The 19,021-nt window shown below is 38.7% G+C and overlaps 1 protein-coding gene across 5 annotated transcripts in view; it reads left to right on the forward strand.

Annotated features, from left to right (window-relative positions):
• The first annotated feature begins 14,060 nt into the window (after positions 1 to 14,060).
• Positions 14,061 to 19,021, forward strand: part of nectin1b (nectin cell adhesion molecule 1b) — a 231,608-nt gene continuing 226,647 nt past the window's right edge. For 3 of the 5 annotated variants that reach the window (XM_057348642.1, XM_057348640.1, XM_057348641.1), the window contains exon 1: positions 14,062 to 14,939. In XM_057348642.1, the coding sequence (XP_057204625.1) occupies positions 14,885 to 14,939 (55 nt within the window). In that variant the 5' untranslated portion in view covers positions 14,062 to 14,884. Of the gene's footprint in view, positions 14,940 to 19,021 lie in introns of all 5 variants that reach the window. The other 2 variants (XM_057348639.1, XM_057348643.1) reach the window with 2 other exon arrangements.

Genomic DNA, 19,021 nt, shown 5'->3' on the forward strand with positions numbered 1-19,021 from the left:
CTTTCTTCTGCAGAGCACAAAAGAAGAATTTTGAAGAATGTTGGTAGCTAAACAACTTCGCCATTTACTTTCATTGTATGGACACAAACCCAGTGAGACAATTCTCAGAACATCTTAATTTGTGTTCCACTGAAGAAAGAGTCATATACTGCACACGTTTTGAACAACATGAGGATGAATAAATGATGACAGAATTGTTTTAAATGTATTTATTTCATGCTAAATGAATGGGATCTTTAAAAGGGTCTTTTAATGTTTAAATCAGAAATGGCTTGAAACACCCTCAGCTTCTTCCCTCACATTCACGTTTAAAGGTAAGTAATTTCCTCATTCATTGCTCAGTCTACAGAACAGTCCCCTCTGGCCTTTTGTCATGATGAAAATACTGGCTATCAACTGACTACAACAAAATCTCCACCTGACAGTGTTGAGGTGCTATATACATTTATCTTCATCCACCACTTCTAACCCTCAAGACAGTGACTTACAAGATGTCTTTTCAAGTGTATGTACTTTGATCTTTTATTGTGGACCACAAGAAAATCTTTCTTGTGGACCTCAAAAGAAGGAAGTCCATTTTAAAGTGTCAGAGAAATTGATGTGTAGCGATAACGTTGAAACATTTTTAGACAGGCCCACCGTGAGCTCTGAGGTGTTGATATACGAATTCTGAAGAGAAATCCACCATCAAAGCTGTTGTTGCCATAAACAAGAATCAGTGTTATGGTGAGTTTTTGGAGGCTTTGAAGAGCTTCCAGAAAGCTGCTTAAAAAGTAGACAGCCACTGTTGTCACTTTGTATATATTGTAAAAGCCAACAGCACTGTAGTAACAAATGAAACAAAACACAAAGTGTTGAGATGATCAGGGAGCTTAAATTTTATCTATATTACTTAATCCTCTTTTTCTCACTTTAAGAGGCTGTGTAGTGTACAATTTTGCCCTAGCAAGGGACCTTCACTCCAGCTATCTTTCCTCCTCTTCACAAACACATACACAGAGAGAGCAGAGAATATTGGACAAGCCACCAAGCTAGTCACTCTCCAACGTACACATTCCTCACAGTGGGACCTTTGAAGCTTCAGTCTTAAATGAAAGATTTACAGATAGGACACACTTCCAGTCGCACCCTAGCCATTCTCTTCAGCCCGTATGAGTGCTTCGTGTTCGGAGAGCTCTTAAAATAAAAGCTTTCTGAGAAACACAGAGCAAGAGGACGAAAGGAAACCAAAAATTACCAAAAAGAGTTGAGCCATGCGTTAGTGCACTTTGTCCATACTGTGATTACAGACCAATGCTTCAGCTGCTGTGATGTTAGGAATTAGCATAGAGGGTGGGAAATGAAACACCCAATACAATGCTCTAGTGTCACAAAGATACTAAAGTGAGCAAACAAAAGCAGAATGGCACAAAGCATTGTGGGAAATTATGCTGCATGTTGTTCTTTTTTTATAACAAAGACAAGGCTGTAGGATGTTCAGTCTGGCTGCTGTTGGAAATTTTTAATCTCTCCTGCAAAAAACATAGTTTTTCTTTTAATTACTTAAAAATTGTAATTATTTTGTTAAATTATTTTAAAGGTCCAGTGTATGAAATTTAGTGACATCTAGCGGTGAGGTTGCGAATCAACAGCTCACTCCACCCCTCCCTTTCAAAGCACCACGGCAGCTGACACAGGACTTTTTTTGACACAGGACACGATTTTATACGATTATGAATGGAATTTGATCATAACCAATAATCCGTCAGACCTCATTTCTTTTAAATGGCCATTTTTTTATCAGGCTCCTACATTTATTTTCATTAATATCAGATATTTCAGACCGGGCAGAGTGTGGTATTTAGCGGGTTTTGAAGGGAAATTATTTGAATAACATGTGTGGACAAGATTCACTCGTGAAATCATTTTTGACGGAGGTAAGGGTTTTGCATCTGAACACTTTATATTATTATTATTTAATGCAGAACAACAGATTTCCCCCGGTTTAAGACATCATCAACTTTTCGCTTCTTTGACGGAGATAACATATTCATGATTAGCCAATCTTGCAATTTTGTTGGAGATCCCTGATTTACGCAAATATTGTGCTGTGATGTGTGGAAGATGATCAACGATCGGAAAGAATGTGAAACCTGTTTGTTAGTTATATAGATTTCTGTTTTAAAACAACATTTTCATTGTTAAACATCATTTAGCAAGTTATTGCATTACACTGTCTTGTGCAAATATCTTTTTTAAATGGTACGTCTAACTTTTTTGCTTGAAAAGCATGTTTGTGTTGTATTTCTTGTTTGTTTGTAATGCGATTACAACTGAATGCGTTCACACTCGTCTTTCAGAATGTAAGTGACAGTATCTTTACTAACATTTTTGTGCTTTGAGGACGTTGCGTTGCTGTCTGTGGGAGGTCAGAAAGCTCTCAGACCTCATCAAAACTATCTTAATTTGTGTTTTGAAGATGAATGAAGTAAATATTGTAAAGTAAAGTAAATACTTAAATATTGTTTAGCAGCTGATTGTGGTGAAGTCATTCTTCAAAAGTAATTGGTAAATTCAAAGGGAATACAATTTCCTAGAGAATACAATAAAACTGTATCATGTTAAATTGATCTGTAATACCAGTCAACAAACTGCCATAAAGCCACTTCTAAGTTGAAATCATTCGTCTGAAAAGCATTTATTCACACTGAGCTAGCCGAGTTGCAGGTATGTCTTTGAAGTACAGTATACTTCCCTCATACTTTCTCTTCTGGTGTTTCTAACCTCAGGAAAAGCCTATTAGATGTCACAGAGTATGTGGTCTTGGCATGAAAGTGCACCGAGCCAAATTGCATCTGTGGCGAGCAAATAGACAGACACCAAGTTCAATGACAGTTCAACAGAGCTGGTGAAAATGGAGAAAGTCACAGAGTGGGGTTATATGTTTGCTAGTTGTGAAAAGAAGCACAGACAGGACCTGGTCTGGGGTCTGCTGTCTTGTGTGTCCACGTCTTGTGTTTACAGGCGATGGCAAAGTCGTGCTGTAGTTATTTACACTTGTGAGGTTAAGTACGTCCAAGCCAGCATCTGCGCTCGATAAGTGCTCGATATAACAGCCATGTGGCATCGAGAGCTTAATAGCAATGAGGTAAATTCATTACCTAACCGCACAGAGCTGTGTCTGTCAGAAGCCTGAGGTGTTAATTGTTTTCATCACAAGTTTTGATAGTGGTAATCTGTTTCAGTTCCAACGCCATTCCTGAGGACAATGCGATGGTTTGAGAGCGTTGACATGATTTATGTGTGTCTCTTATCTCCTGCTTTTGTTCCTCTATTAGGCAGGAGCTTCCAGCAGAGAAGGAGAGTATCTGTTAAAATACGGCGGGCATGTCACTTTACTGTCACCGTTCACTCCTGGACACCCGTCATTGATCATTACAGAGCCTTTGTGATGTAAATGACTGATATCCTTTGCTGGGGTGTTAACGCTAAAGTGATTCCTATAATCACGACTGAAGTTCATCTTTCATATCGATGCCTTCCCTCTGGCAGCGGTCTGCTGCGCCGCTGTCGTACCTGTGTGTGTGAAGAACTCGTGCGCAAAATATGAAATATATTAAATACGGGGGCACATGGGAAACTGTTGCTATGGGGCTTGGCTATATCTCGGTAACAACAAGCGTTTGAGTCATAATTACAAGTACACAAATCATTTTCTCTTTTGTGTGTGTTTTTATTCTGTCTTCCAAAGCGTAATTTCAGTGTTGTTATGTTTTTGTAACAGCAGACATTAGAGGATGGTAAGTGAAGGGGCTTATTTTGGGGTAGGTGGAAGTGTATTCTCACAATAAGGGTTTTATAAATATTAGGTCAGGACAGCCTGGTGAAAATAGGGATTTGTGAGGATTTGTGTGGCGTGAACATACTTAAAGGGATAGTTTACCAATACTCACGCTCAAGTCGTTCCACAACCGTACGACTTCTGAACACAAATTTAGGTTGTTTTGATGAGATCCGAGAGCTTTCTGAGATCCCCATAGACAGCAACGCAACGTATACTCAAAGCACAAATTTGTAAAGACGTCATTGAAATAGTCTATGTTGACTTCAGTGGTCAACCTTAATTTTATAAAGCACAGAGAATACTTCTTTGTGCACAATAATACAAAAATAACGACTTTATTCAGCAATTTCCTCTCCTCCGTGTCCAGAAGAGCATGCGACGCATGCGTGTGGTGCTGATGTAAAACGCCAGGTCCTGCGTCTGCTCCACATGTATGTGCTGTGAACGCTGGATGCCTAAATATGCAGTCAGACTACTAGACTTTCAAAAATGTGAATGACGACATCTTTACTCTCTGTTTGTGTTGTATAATCTGTTGTATTTATATTCTTTTTATATCATTAACTTTCCTATTAGTGTTTGCTGAAATACTTTGTTATTTGTATTGTTTTGTTTGTTAATTTATTTTATATAGTTATTGATGCCATTTTGTTGTATTAAGACTGTGTACTCAATAAAAAAAAATGACAGCATCTTTACTAACTTTTTGTGCTGTGAGTGTATGTTGCATTGCTGTCTATAGGGGGTCAGAAAGCTCTCTGACTTAATTTGTGTTCTGAAGATGAATAAATATCTTACAGTTTTTGTTTTTTTGTTAACTAACCCTTTAATAAAGTTAATATTTTGTGTATTCTATCTACTGATGTTGGTTTATGAAGTTGGTGACTGATGTTGGTTTTATTCATCTGGTCTTGACATACACATTTTCTGTGGGTTTAAATGTATTCAGAGTACTAATTTGGTCTTGTGTTTTCAGAGTTTAAACAGAAATCAGATTCCGTATGGCCCTGATAATAATATTATCAATAATAAGATATTTTCTAATTCTTGAGCAGTGGCGGCGCTGGGGAGGCTTGCTGGGGCTATAGCCCCTTCAGAAAACTGCTTAGCCCCAGCAAAGCACCCCCAAGGATTTCCTAATATATTTTATGGAGTGTAAAAGTCTTGTAAACACAGGCTATGTACACTAACTCTGCCCACCAGTTTCTGATTGGAATAGAGAATAGAATTGGAATGGAGCGCGTAGAGAGTAAAGCCTATGTTGACTACTTCAGATCGTCACAGGTTCGAATCTGCCTCCCGTCGACTATTTTCCCAATCATATATCAGATCATAAAGCCATTTATTCTTAATAAAATGAAAAAAGATTGAAAAGTGGCTGACGAGTGTTTAATAATGAAGTTGTTGGGGTGAACGTCTGGCAACGTAACTAAACAGACCTGACGGGTATATTGTCCCTCTCACCAATGATGAATAGTCCCACTGATATTTTATATAAATATTTTATTTCTTAAAATATTATCACTTTATTGATTTTAATATAATAACAAACAAGCGGATAACATCCAAAATCAATAAAAAATAAATAAAATGTATTTTTGGATAATGTTTGATAAGACTCTCAATTTGTGGTTGGCTGCCCAGTCAAAATTTTCCTGTACTTTAGTGTAAGAAAATGTGACTTTTTGATAGCAGCGAACTCAATAAAACATTACTTAAAACAAATCGCATTGACCTGGAAGAGAAGCTCTCCATCTTACCGCAGAGAGCAGACCTCAAGAGCAGGTAAAGCGGATTGTTATGCCCGCCGTGGCAAATCAGATGATGTGTTGTTTTTGTACGTGGAGCGCGGGTGCTATCTGAGTTTATATTATAGTTACAGAATTGTAAAACTACAACAGATTATATGGAGTTCAGGCCTATTGTGAATATATTCAACGTTTTGATTAATCTGCACTTTATGGGAACACGTCGTGGTCTTTGCTGAAATAAGAATTCAGTTTCTATTCAAAGAACAGAAGAGTATAGCATTACTGTTTATTAGTTTGCTTTTGGCTATAGAAGGAATAATTAGGCTAGTGAAGGACCCGTAGTGAAAAGACTCGAACCTTGTGCTTGTGGATATGCTAGTTTTTCTTAACAGAAACTTGTGAAGTGATAACAAAACTCTATGCCAACTGTATACTACAGAACGTTCTGTATGTTCATTGCTGTATTCTGCTTCATTTGCTTTTTCTGTGTTTTTTTTTTAGTTAAGTTCATAAATACGTTTGTTTCGTAGGCAGGCTACTTTACACACTGCATAATGTTTTCAACAAAAAACACAGGATATAATGTAAGCTTGTTCTATGTTCACAAAATCTTAATGAACAATAGCCTAACTATAACTAACGTTAAGTGCACCCATGGGAGAAGTGTAGGCTAATGCGCTTAAAACAATATTTTTAAGAAGCCATTCTGTATTTAAACGGAAAAATTGCATGTCTAGCTAAGGCATTCATTCATTCAATTATTTTATTATCCCACCCTCTAAACTGTTAAGACCCCCTTAGCACCCCCAAGAAAAAAGTCCTGGCGCCGCCCCTGTTCTTGAGCATTTCATTGTTACTCTCTTGTGATATATTCAATGAGTCTGATTAAATCATTGTTATACCATAATGAACGGTATGAAATAGTTAAGCTATATTACCACTTCAAACACATTTTTACCTCTCAAAAATGTTTTCACAGTGTTGGGTTTTTGGGGGATTTTCTTGGCAAATAAAAATGTGATTCATGGAGATTAAGTCGAAGAATTGATTGGCACAATATGTAAATGATTGACAGCCCTAGCTGCTAAGTAGTTGCATTCTGCAAGACGCTGACACTGACCCTTTTAAATGTTACGCAGACACATTAGCAGAATACCTGTAGATTTCCATGCTCGAAGTGAGCGTTATCCCCGTGAACATCCGAGTCAATAGCTGTGATTACTGTTAACACACACCTCCAGGGAAGTTCCAAGCATTAACACACCAGTCTTCCCTAATCTGAGCATTACACACAATCCCACGTAATTCACGGCTGTATCTTGATAATCAGCAGTGCCATAGCCATTACTGTTATGGGTTGCTGTTGGTGGCAGGTCATACGGAGGTCTTCCCACTTCAGTTCTCTCATCAGATTATCAGTGCACTCATCTTTGCTCGCTTTAATGGAGCGTCGAGGTCAGGCGGAAGTCATATATTTTGAAGTAATAAATAGAAGACTGCGATGGTGTTTTTGAACAGTATTAACGTAAGATGTTCAGATGGGGCGGCCTCTTCAGCATGACAGGAAAATATATGTGAGAGAGACGCATGGGCATTACGGAGCGCTGCGTGTGGTTAACCGCTTTTCATTATAGTCAGATGTTTGATAGAGGTAGAGATGACCTCAGTGCTGAACAATTCACTACTTCAAAGGGTTTGTTAAACCAAATATGTATAACTGAGACTTATTTTGCTGCTTCTGTGGTTGAAGCTTTCCAAGTAAACAGGAATATACTGTACAGTAATGTCTGAAATTGAGAGACCAATAGTTTGATTTTGTATTTTTATGGCAAGTTATCAGCCCAACAATTTGAAAAAGGGAAATTTCGTAATCCTAAAACTGTAATTCCAGGTATAAATACGATTTTGAATGTCACATTTCTAACCAACTCAGACACTTTTTTGAATGTGCAATAATTTAGCACCCTCCAAAAATCATGTGTAATCATTTATTTCAGAATGCTGAATGTTAAAATGCTGATTGTATAAGCCTTTTTATATTTTCTTTATCTTTTGACACTCTTTATATAATTCATCATAATGTGATCACATTTTATTTGAGCTAATTCCCTACTGGTTTGTCCAACCATGTCCAGTCATGTTCAGTAATTCACCATATGGGGTGATTTATGTCTCTCTTGAGCTAACACTGCCAGACATCTAAAGACTGTTATGCTCTGTTTGGTGCAAAAGCGAATCGTAGCGAATAGTACTGTGTTTCAACCATTCAAATTCGTCTAATTATTTTTTGTCTAAAATAATGAGAATTATCCTGAAATGTAACAACACAAATATAAGACTCCTGGAACACTCTTGGACTTTTTGAATAATAACATGGTTTTCACGTTTTTCTGTCTATCTTTCTGACTGTTATCATGTCCACTCCGCTTATGCTGCATTTGAGACTCTGAACTTTACCAGCACCTACTTGGTAGTAATGTCTGGAACTACGCTTGAAGTCTGACATTCAACCTGTAAATTTAGGGCAGAGCGATAAACCTCAACCTAAGCGTGATGCATAATTTAAAGTATTTTAACAAAAAAAAATTATCTTCTCTTTTCATGGAATGTCATGGAAATTTGTAAATGTTTTACGAGGTGGTTAATTCGTACAATCTTATACATATGTTTTAGTACGCTTTGCTTTCGTACCAGTGACGTTAGGTTTAGGGGTTGGGGTTAGGGGAGAGGCTTCAGTATTGCTTTTTTCTAATCATCATAAGTTTTTGTAAGAATTACACTTAAAAAAGTCAACTAGTAGATTTACTTAATTTTTTCTGTTTTTTGTGCAAAACATTTTTTTTAACTTATACTTAAAAAATAAAAAACTTTAAAAAAAGTTACACACTGGACCCTTAACAGACAATAACTGTCCAGTAACTATGGTCAAACACAGTACTAACAAGACTGCACCTTCAATATCAATATTTCTGATATCCATATGAAGCACGCACATTCGAGATCCAAAAAATACAGGTCCTCTATTTGTTCAAAACATCACTTTCTGAATTTTAGGTAATTTTCCAATATATAATGCACCAAAGCTTTTTTAAACACTTGCAATAACATGGCAACATGTAGCAAGTAATGTATGCTGTCATGAGATCAAAGATCCTCTCCTCAAAATAAGATGAAAGTGGTCGCAGCAGACACATCTGAGATGCATGTTAATACCTGGTGTAAACAGCAATCTGTCTTGCCTGACCACATGTGATTGGATCACACAAGACAAATGTTATAGCAGATGTAAACAGGGACGTTCAGTTAACAGGAAAAGCCTCTTTCTTCCTATTGCTGATGCTGATAAGTTTTCCTATTTTCTTTCTTTTCATATTTGTTTAAATTTCTCTTCAGCTCTCGATTGGGCTTTTCTTTTTCTCAACTGCAGAATTTTTTCATTTCTTTCTCATCCTAATCTCTAAAATGAAATTGTGGTAAAAGACAGGTTCGCCACCACAAGGGGGCCTGGACCACCTAATCATGTGTTTAGGCCACCCAGGCAACTACACCCCATAGCACACCTTGACTCCTATGTGTAGATTAGTGTATGAGCAACCACATATTTTCTCTCTGTAGACTGTGCAAACTCTATTAGTTTGCACTATTAGTAAGTTCACAAGGTGGCAAGATGTCGCAGTGCTTATTCACCAACCATCTGGTTTTTGCATGCTTTCGAATGAAGTATACTTTAAGAGGATTTGACTGTACGCATACCCTAGTGTACACATAAAAAAACATTAGTAAGTAAAAAGTATACTTAAGGCATAAAGGAAGAGTCTTATATTCGAGAGCTGAGCCACATAATAAATCATACTGAACATAAATAAATTATGAAATAGAAAGTAACGAATGGCAACAGAAAGGCAGTTTTGTCCTCATAAAGGATTTTAATGACACATCTTTTTTAAATAAGAACATTGAGTTCCGCCTAAGGGGAAAGTAAGAGTTAGGTTTTAAATGGGCTATTCTGGGGTTAGGCCATTTTTGTGTTATAACGATATCTAACATGTTTCACATAAAATCACTGGCTCTTACTCACCAATGGAGATTAGAATCCATGTGGAGAATCTCAGTTAGAATTACACATAAATGGGACCTGAAAACATTAGCATAGATCGGTAGTTCTCAAACTAGGGGAGGAGGGCAAGATGAAACCGGGATCACGTTTTATGAAATATAGAATTAATCATACACTCTGTGCAATCAAACATCAGAAAAATAAGGCCACCAACCAAAAGAACTGATGTTCTGGCATTGTATAATTTAACATGTTTTTGGTTTATCAAAATTCTAAGACTTCATTTGGGGGGGGCACAACGGGATGCACCCTACACAAGGGGGACTCACAATTAAAAAGTGTGAGAACCACTGGCATAGATCTTTTTGTGTGTCAATGCTGTTAAAAAGTTTGAAACATTTACATACGAATGTGAGCTTTTGAAACGCTGTCCATGGATACATTGGCTGGTAAATCCAGCCTGACGTGTTATCTGTTGTCTCACCTGCAATCACAGGAGTTTGCCAAAGCATTGACCTGACAGTGGCATGAGATTTCCCCCCTTCCCCCCCCCCCCCACGCTGAGTTCCAAGAGTGTGGTACTGCATGAGTCTGATCGCCGATAAACACCCAGTGAAGTGATATCACGGACGGAGAGGCAAATGCATCCCAGATGGTATGTAGCTGAGCTGGCAGATGGCACTGAGTTCGCCTAAGAGTCATGGCTAAAGAGTTAGACTAGCTCAGAGTGTGGTTTAGGAGTACTCATGGAAGTTTAATCAATAAACAGTTAGCCTGTGTTGTTTTAATGATGGATCAGCCAATCAGGTGAGAGTTGACAGCATTCAGAAGTCTGTTTTCTCCTTTAAAAATGAAATAGAAATGTTGCTTGTTTAGGACCCCACTGATCACATCAGGCTGGTAATTGTTGAAGAAAATCGCAGCGATCGTCAGTCGCGCAGAAACTGAGCAAGTCATCTGCATGCGGGTTCTGCCTTCTGTGGTAAAGAGTAAACAAGATGCTAAATGGCTATGCAGAGGGCAGGAAATCGAAAACGCAAAAGTCTAATGTTAGATTTGATTATTCTGAAGGTGGAATAATGAAAGATAGCGGCAAGTGAAAACAAATGACTGCTGGCTCTTATCATGCTCTGCATGTACAAACAGCTGTGGGGTAGCAAAGATTTTTTCTCCCTTAAATATTATCTTGTGAGACCAACCTCATTTCTTTTACTGTCTTTCAATCTCTAAATAATGTGCACTTTCTATTTTCTCGCACGGCTCCTCTGCAAAGCCTAGATTTCGTTATAGTCCAGGTTTTATAAATAGCACCAATTGTTAAAAGAGGTCATATCATAAAAGAACAACTAACAACTGTGAAATCGTACTGTAACACACGCACACACACAAAACATTTATTGAAACTAAGTTACAAAAAGCATCACAATCCAGCTTGATCTCAGTGGACCAATTTGAAATAAAAAAGTAAAAATCATGGATGTAATAAAGCAGTACTTCACGATACCCCTGTTTGCGCGTTTCCATCGTGAGCGTCATACTATGTATTTTATTTAAATACTTTTTCAGTTCTATGTATTAGGTTTCAAATGCTGACAGTATCACATATCTACAACACGATACTGTACTGTTGGTCGTAAAACACGTCCTAAGAACGATGCATATGTAGCTCTGTCCCACAAGAATCAATTTAACAGTGACATCCAAAGCGGAAACATTCTTTTGTTCTCTAATGTCCTGGATATTACTAAAATCCCGACACAGTCCAGATCCACAAATCGTCCCTCTGCAGGACAGATAAAATCACTCAAGAAACTATACATTTATAGTCTGTAACATTATCCATGCGATCCTTCTAGGTTGTTTGAATGCTTGAGGCTGTATGTTGTATTACATTTTAATGCCTTTTAAATAGAAATTGAAACCTAATATGTACATTTTTATGTATTGTGTTAGTTATAGAGTCCTTGGTCCCATTCCAGCAAAGTCTAAGAGAAAGAAATTATTCTAACCATTGAATCAGTCAGAAGCTCAGTCATTTTCAATAGCATGGTCATGGGTGTTAACTCTCATAAATGATGATCCTTGAGGCATGACTTCTGTAAGCTAAAGCGCGTCAAATACGCCAACGCACACAATATTGGCATTAAACCATTCAAAGACACTCAAATGTGTGCATATCACCCCCTTCACTCTCAATGCCTCAGCTGTGATTGATGATCATTTCCGCCATATGGAACAATTTATTGTATATTTTTGCTTCTCTTTTTCTCCCATGGGAGATGTTTAGAGATTTGTGTACATACAACAATAATGCGGCCCCACAATGAATGGCTGGCTAAACTAGTGCATGTTTGTGTCTAAACAAGTGTTTGTATTTGCGGAAAGGAAAGTTGGGGCGGAGAGGGGCGATTGTTTATTTTAGCAACAAATGGTGAAGGGGATGTTTCACGCCATGGGTGAGCTTCGGAGTCGCGTGTTTGGATCTTTTGTAAACGTAAAAGCACGGTGCACTGGGACCACTCATAACTTATGTAGATGGGCATGCTTTATTTATTCCCCGTCTTTCTGGTCATTTATGTAGAAGACAGAGAATGAAGACCAGGCAAGCAGGTTGTTTTGAAACCTCTCATGTTGCGCATGCCTCAACATGAGTCAAAACACTTCCATGCATCAAACACTAGATCGTGCTTTGGGGAGACGACAAACAGTGTTGTTCCATCAACATTACAGGATGCATGTTTTGAAGAATGAAGTCATCAGTCATTCCAATTTGTAAATTGTTGAGGAAAAACTCCCACCCACAGTGCATGGGAACTGAATACTTCGAGTGTATATAAATTCATAACAGAGTACAATTCTTCAAGAGTCACCATATTTTATGCACAATGTTTAAAAAGAATTTGTGTCAATGGATCACAGGTTGTTGCAGATGTTGGAAGTGTCATGATAATGTGGCAACAGGGCTGAGTGGTATGATGATATATTCCATACAACAGTAATAACGTGACATAAAGTTTTACAATCTACATTTTGATTGGGTGAGACACATTACAACCCATTTAGCCCAAACTAGTGCTGCGTCCGAAATCGCACACAGTACGTACTGAATTTAAATAAGTACCTACTTATCGGCCGTTAAAACAGTACGTTCTATACAGTATGAGTGGGTGTAGTATGAATACATTTCAGACATACTGCGCCCGCCATGTTTTAAGGTCATGTGACCCGTATGCTCTTTGACCTATGACGTTTTAACAACAACCTACACGTGAGAGTTGATAAAAACATAATGTAGTCACGAGAAATTCATTTATTGGCACTGACATTAAAAACGGACGTCCGCCGTAAAGTTTTCCGCTATATTTATTTGATTTACTTGTGAAATTTGACCGTTGCTCAGCTCCCGTGGCATCATGGATAGATAAGTGTCCATCCGATCTACACTCAGGAATCTCGGCGGAAGTAGTAGACCATCCGGGTATTTCTCGCCTATTCTTTTTTGCATACTGAGGTTTCGGACATACTATTCATGACTCATACTCATTTTCGCCTACTATATAGTATGGAAGTAGGCGATTTCGGACGCAGCCTAGGTTGTGCTATATACAGGGATATAAATCACGCACATGATATAAGATATTTGTTCATACCACCAAACCTTGGTGGCAGCATTCTCTTTATAATAAGAACTACTTGTACTACTGCTCTTATCTCCTGAGGTAAACAAATGATCCAAAATGAATAAGTCTTATGAATATAAACAATCATTTTATTATAGTAAATGTAAGTGAAAATAAAAATATAGCTATTAAAGTAGTAAACTGTGGTAAATGTCCATAAGGAACGTAAACATAAACCTTCAAGCTGCAGGCTAATGTCCCGTTTGGTTTACTCCGAGGATCTCAGGGAGTCATGTGAGGGTGACCAGCAGAGGGAAGTGTTTTACTATTTCCACCTCCTCTCAATCACTTCATATTCTCTCTCAGACTGACAGTCTAGCCTGAAATCAATTTATGAAATGTAAACAGTTACTTCCGTTATTAAATAACACGATTCAGTCAGACGAAATGTTTAAAGATAGCGTAATACAGCCGAGTTCTGATTAACCTCCGCTTTACGGCGGAAAAAGTGCCTGACGTTGTCAAATCTTGTGTTTCTGTCAAAGCGCTTCTCTACACAAAATATACAGATGGGGGTGAAAATAAGTTTACCTAGTAAACATTTGACCTCACACACGATACTATCAAGCTGATATCTTGCGGTTTATCAGTTAGACGATCTCTGTAAAGGTATAGATTTTCATCTTGTCTGCAAACGCAATCCTCACCTCAGAGTTAACTTTGCGCAATGGCGATTTAAATCCGCCTACTAGTACTCGCTCCTCACTTGCGCGGAAGCCCCGCCTCCTCTGACGTCACCCCGATTCGGATCTCTCCTCGCGCTCGTATCAGCTTCACTATTACAGTTCAGGTTGTGGCAGCATTGCCTGAAGTCTTTCAAACCCGGGGATTGTTGCCATATACTGGAGAATCAACCCATTTGTTTTTCGGGAAAACGATTAATTGCTCGGTGTGAAAGACGAGCGGATTTCAGGTCCGTTCCAGCAAAATTAATCTGATAATCCCCGGACTCCAAATCCCGACCGGGACCGGTGGGACACATTCTGGTTACTTTTACTGCGCCAAACAAAGTACAGAAGAGTCTTACTACACATATGTGTAGCGTGGAGCGAACGGAACGGATGCATAAAGCGCTCGGTTATTCAGGGCATTGTTATTAAGCCTCTCTTTCTGGGGACTTGTCATTGAGGCATCAAACCGAAGGGGGGTGAACAGCAGAACCGGATTCAGCGTTTGGGATGCTTGTTTTATAGCGGGATCTCCAGAAAACTGCTGTTATCTGAACTTATCCTATTGTTATCCGCATCGTCGAGTGCTTCTCACGACTTTCCGATCTGCACAATCAGACAGAGAGCGAGGAGCATCTGTACGCAATTACACGGGCTTTGGATGTGATCTAGATACCTGGCTGTCCTAAACTCCGCATACACTCACTCGCTTTCATCGCGGAGCAACTACAGACGTTGCGGCACGTGCAGTTTTATTAAGAGTTGAAGAAAAGCACGTTGCATCCATCTGTCCTATCGTGAAGGGCTGGACTGAAGTGGATTCTGTCGAAGTTGCATGAATTGCCGAGTCGCTCTTTGCAGATCGCTGTAGCAGATCGGATATTTGGCGCAAGGCGTAAAGTGAGATGGCGATGTTGGCGACTTTTTGGATACTCCTGCTGGTAGCTTTGAACGCTCCAGGTAAGTCCTTGATGGTCCAGTGGACGATTGCAAAGTTAAATGCACAACAGTCCGTGCGGTGGAAGTGTTTGATAGACTAACGTGCGCTATTTTGGCGTCTTTGTCAGAGCATCATCGGACGCACTTGAAACGCTAAACACATCGGTATGTGACGTTAACGATAACGCGTAACAACGTGCATTTAGTCAAACCAAGCCCCCGATGCTTGAGTATTTTTTAATTAAGACAAATGTGCGCAAACGGAAAAGCATGATATGCAGGCAGATGGCGACAGTGATGCTGCGTTAGATTATCGTGAAGCCTGTTTATTGGACATTTTTGGAAAACTCTGATGAAATATGAGTGAACGAGTTTTCAAGAGAGAACGAACATCATAATTAATAAGTCATCAATCATGATCAACATTTTTTTTTTTATTAAATAATCATAGATGTCAAATGAATGATTGGCACACGGATGAAGGAACCTATTGTAATGAACTATTCACACGAAAATCCTTTATTACGAACGTATACTGCCTTTAGTCTTTTATTGCATGAGCTAAATGTGTTTAGAATTTAAAGCAGACGTAAAAGATCCAAATGAAAAATTGTAACTAAATAACTGGAGCTGAATAAATAAATATTTGATGCTGGGCATTTTATATAAACTAATGTTTGGTTTTTAACATTGATTTTCCCACGGCTCACAATGGCAGTTATTGTCTTTTAACAATCCATTAATTGTAGTAATTAAAAAGGCTAATGCGGTTCTTAGAACATGCGATGTGTTCTAGTCAAGTTTAATGAGTTAATTGACTATTGGATGTCAGATTAAAGCAGCAGAGCGCTTTGTGAGTGATGTATGGGTGTGACCCCTCTGCGAAGATCAGAAAGGCTGACTTCCCTCGTTGCCATTCACGTTCTCTACCTGACTCTTTAAATGCCTCTCTCCCCGTGAAACAAACGCAGTGACACAATAACCTGATTCAGATATACAACTCCTCTTTGAGGGTATCCGGTTTCTTTATCATCAAGACAATTCAATTTACGTGCTTTCCCTTAGTCTGACAGTACTACCTATTGGCACAGTGTTAGGTGTCTTTTAATAAACTGCTCTTGGGAGTATATTTTCCAATCAATACTGCGCCGCTGACCTCTAATGTTGTAAACAAACCGTCTGATGTATCGGCTGCTCTAAAAGCTCTTCTCTGCCCCCACTGGCTTTGTAGAAATAAAGCTAAGCCAGTCCAAACAGCTGTGTGGGGTCAACTGAGTGAAAGGCCCACGTGAGAACCCATGCCCACTAAAAGTTCTTAGTGCCGTTATCGTGTCTTTTTCACTCTTACATGATATAGAGTCTTGCGACTTTGCGCATGCTTGATTAAAACATTCAAGAGCAGTTATTTCAAGGCCTCAATGTACCTCTGATCATTAAGGCGATAGAACCTTTCAATAAAAGTTTAGCTCGTCTCAAAGAAATGTAAAGGAGATAAATGTTTTTGCTTTCATTTCTTTGGTTTTATCATTACTTTTATTGAACGTCTCCGTAATGTACAGCACTGTGTACAGTTGGTAATATGTTTGCTTGCACATGTTGCCTTTGGCTTGACGCCAAAAACAGAAGAACCTTGTTTGAACCATACGGTCTCCAAATGTTTGTCTGCATGTGTGTGTTCACATACTCTGAAAGGCTGTTTCCAGATCCTGTATCCCTGTGTGATGTGCTTCAGTTAAACCTTTTGTGTGAAGTGTTGTTTGTCAAGTGCGCAGTGGTTCTCAACTGGTGGGTTGCACGTCTGTTTCTAATAGGGAGATAACAATGCTAAATGGCATTTATAAAACGCAACTAACCATATAAATAGGTTCAAAAGGTGGTGAAAATACTTCCTATGTCGTGTGAAGTAGTTGTGTTCATGTAAGCTCCGGTGTATTTTATTGCGAAGTCATATGTCAACTTGGTAAAATGTTGCGTGTCATGCCATCGTTCTTGAAACGAACAAATATGTGGAAAGATAAATATTTATAAATTGTTTGTTTTAGGGTTACATTTTTGTTTAATTCTGTATAGTAAACAAATTTGGTGCCGTGTGATGTCGCCACTTCATGTCCAAAGTAAAACCTGATCCCTGAAGCAACCAGAACCAGATGAGAACCACAGAAACCACTGTAAGCAAAATTGTTGGTTACATAAGTGTTGGTTTAGGTTTTTTGAGCTTTTACAGTATTAAAAGAGTCAGCATTTGAGCTTTTATTCCCATGAGTAAGGAATGACTCCAGAAAGAATTAATTTGCTCGCATTTTACACCATTAGCAATCGCTGGTTCCTTAACCGAGCAAAATATGTAACCTTCTTGACATTAATGAAATGCATAAAACCATTAATTTCAGCGCAGGCTATAATTTATTACTTCAAAGTCATGAAATACAATTCCGACCTGAAATGGCTGGGAAAGGTTGAGAGCGCACATGAAGGCATGTTGCAAAGATCCATTCAGCCGAGATCTCAATGCAAACAAACCCAGCCAAGCCCTGTTTACATTCGTCCTACGCTAAAGACACCTTGCACATCTAAACCATATACACAACACAGGCCTACTGAACACATTCCCTTTCGTCCACTGTGCTTGTAAGCCACTTGCCATACAATTAACAGCTGGCGTGAGGGTCTTAAGAGACATCTGGTTATTATTGTTGCTCTTCATGTGGCAAAGTAATCACTCGAGATGAATCAACTCTACGGGCACATGTGCATGTTAAAACTGGTCTCAAACACGTGCGGCCACATGTACTTCACAAACCAGTGCAGTGACGCTGAGTCATTTCAACAATCGTGATGAATTATGTAGAAAGCTGTGCTACCTTTGATCGTGTAGTGAATCGACGTCCAAGCATGGATTGAAGGGTCACAGTTGAATATTATAGTCTCGGAGACTGCCAAGTTGGATCCCCGTCAGAACTAATCTATTAATAGAGCGATTTGCACGTTTGTGTTGCTTGTAATGGGACCCGAGGAATCCTTCTAAATCCATCTATTGATAATGCCCGAGACGGCTCAGCGCTAGGCCAGATCAATCAATTGATTGATGCTTTATGAACTCGCCTGTCTTTTTAAGGGAAATTTATTCCTTATCCCAACGGTTTTCCTTCAGAAGCACAGAAACACCTTGCATGCTGCTGTTTGCATTGTGTAAAGGGAATTTTGAACACGGGTTGTGGTTTTTATGGGGTGCGATACAGCATGTCTGTAATTTCCCTTTTTATATAAAAACACAAGGGATGGTAAATCTACTCAATGGAGCTAAATTTCATTCTACATGGCAAATCAGAATAGATGGAGAAGTAGATTAATGGAATGTACTGCGTCATTTCATAGCGATGACATGATTTACAGATATCCCCGTGAGAGGTGAAACCGACGGTATACGGACACTCTCTCTTAACCTTCAGTTTTTGGCAAATCAACAATGATAACCTAAGTTATATACTTCCTCTAGTGGCATTGCTTTTTTAACAGGATGGAAAGCTTTTAAAGCTATAGAAGCGTTTATCATGCGTGTGCCGTGTGAGGGAATATTTCATGGGAAACCCTTGAGCTGTACTTTATTGTACAGATGTATGTATGTGTGAGCCCATCACAAACATCAGTGTGACTGAAAGGTAGGTTTCAAGGTGAAATTCTCAGGAAAGTGGTGTGTGTGTGATGTAGGCAGTCAGGGTAGATCCAGGGTAGAAATATGGCACAATGCCCAAAATGCTTTTCCACTTGCTTGAGGAGCACATTCAGGTACTACATGTATTCAATGAAAATGTGCTTTATTAATGGAGCTCATAAATTGAATAATTTCCTGACTAGATGCCGCAGCAGATTTTTTCATCCAACTTCCTTTGATGATTGATTTAGCTACAAATTGCAGGTTTCAGCATGTCAGTCGGTTGAAAAAAAGAGCTGATTGAGTCCGTTTTTACATGTTTCTCATGTTAATGGTGAGCTAGACATTTAAATCAGAATCCGACACATAGGCCTGTCACGATTATGAAATTTGACTGGCGATTAATTGTCTAATAAATCATTGCGATTATGACGATTAATTGTCTGTTTTA

Source organism: Triplophysa rosa, linkage group LG12 (assembly GCF_024868665.1).
Source record: "Triplophysa rosa linkage group LG12, Trosa_1v2, whole genome shotgun sequence".
Lineage (NCBI taxonomy): Eukaryota > Metazoa > Chordata > Actinopteri > Cypriniformes > Nemacheilidae > Triplophysa > Triplophysa rosa.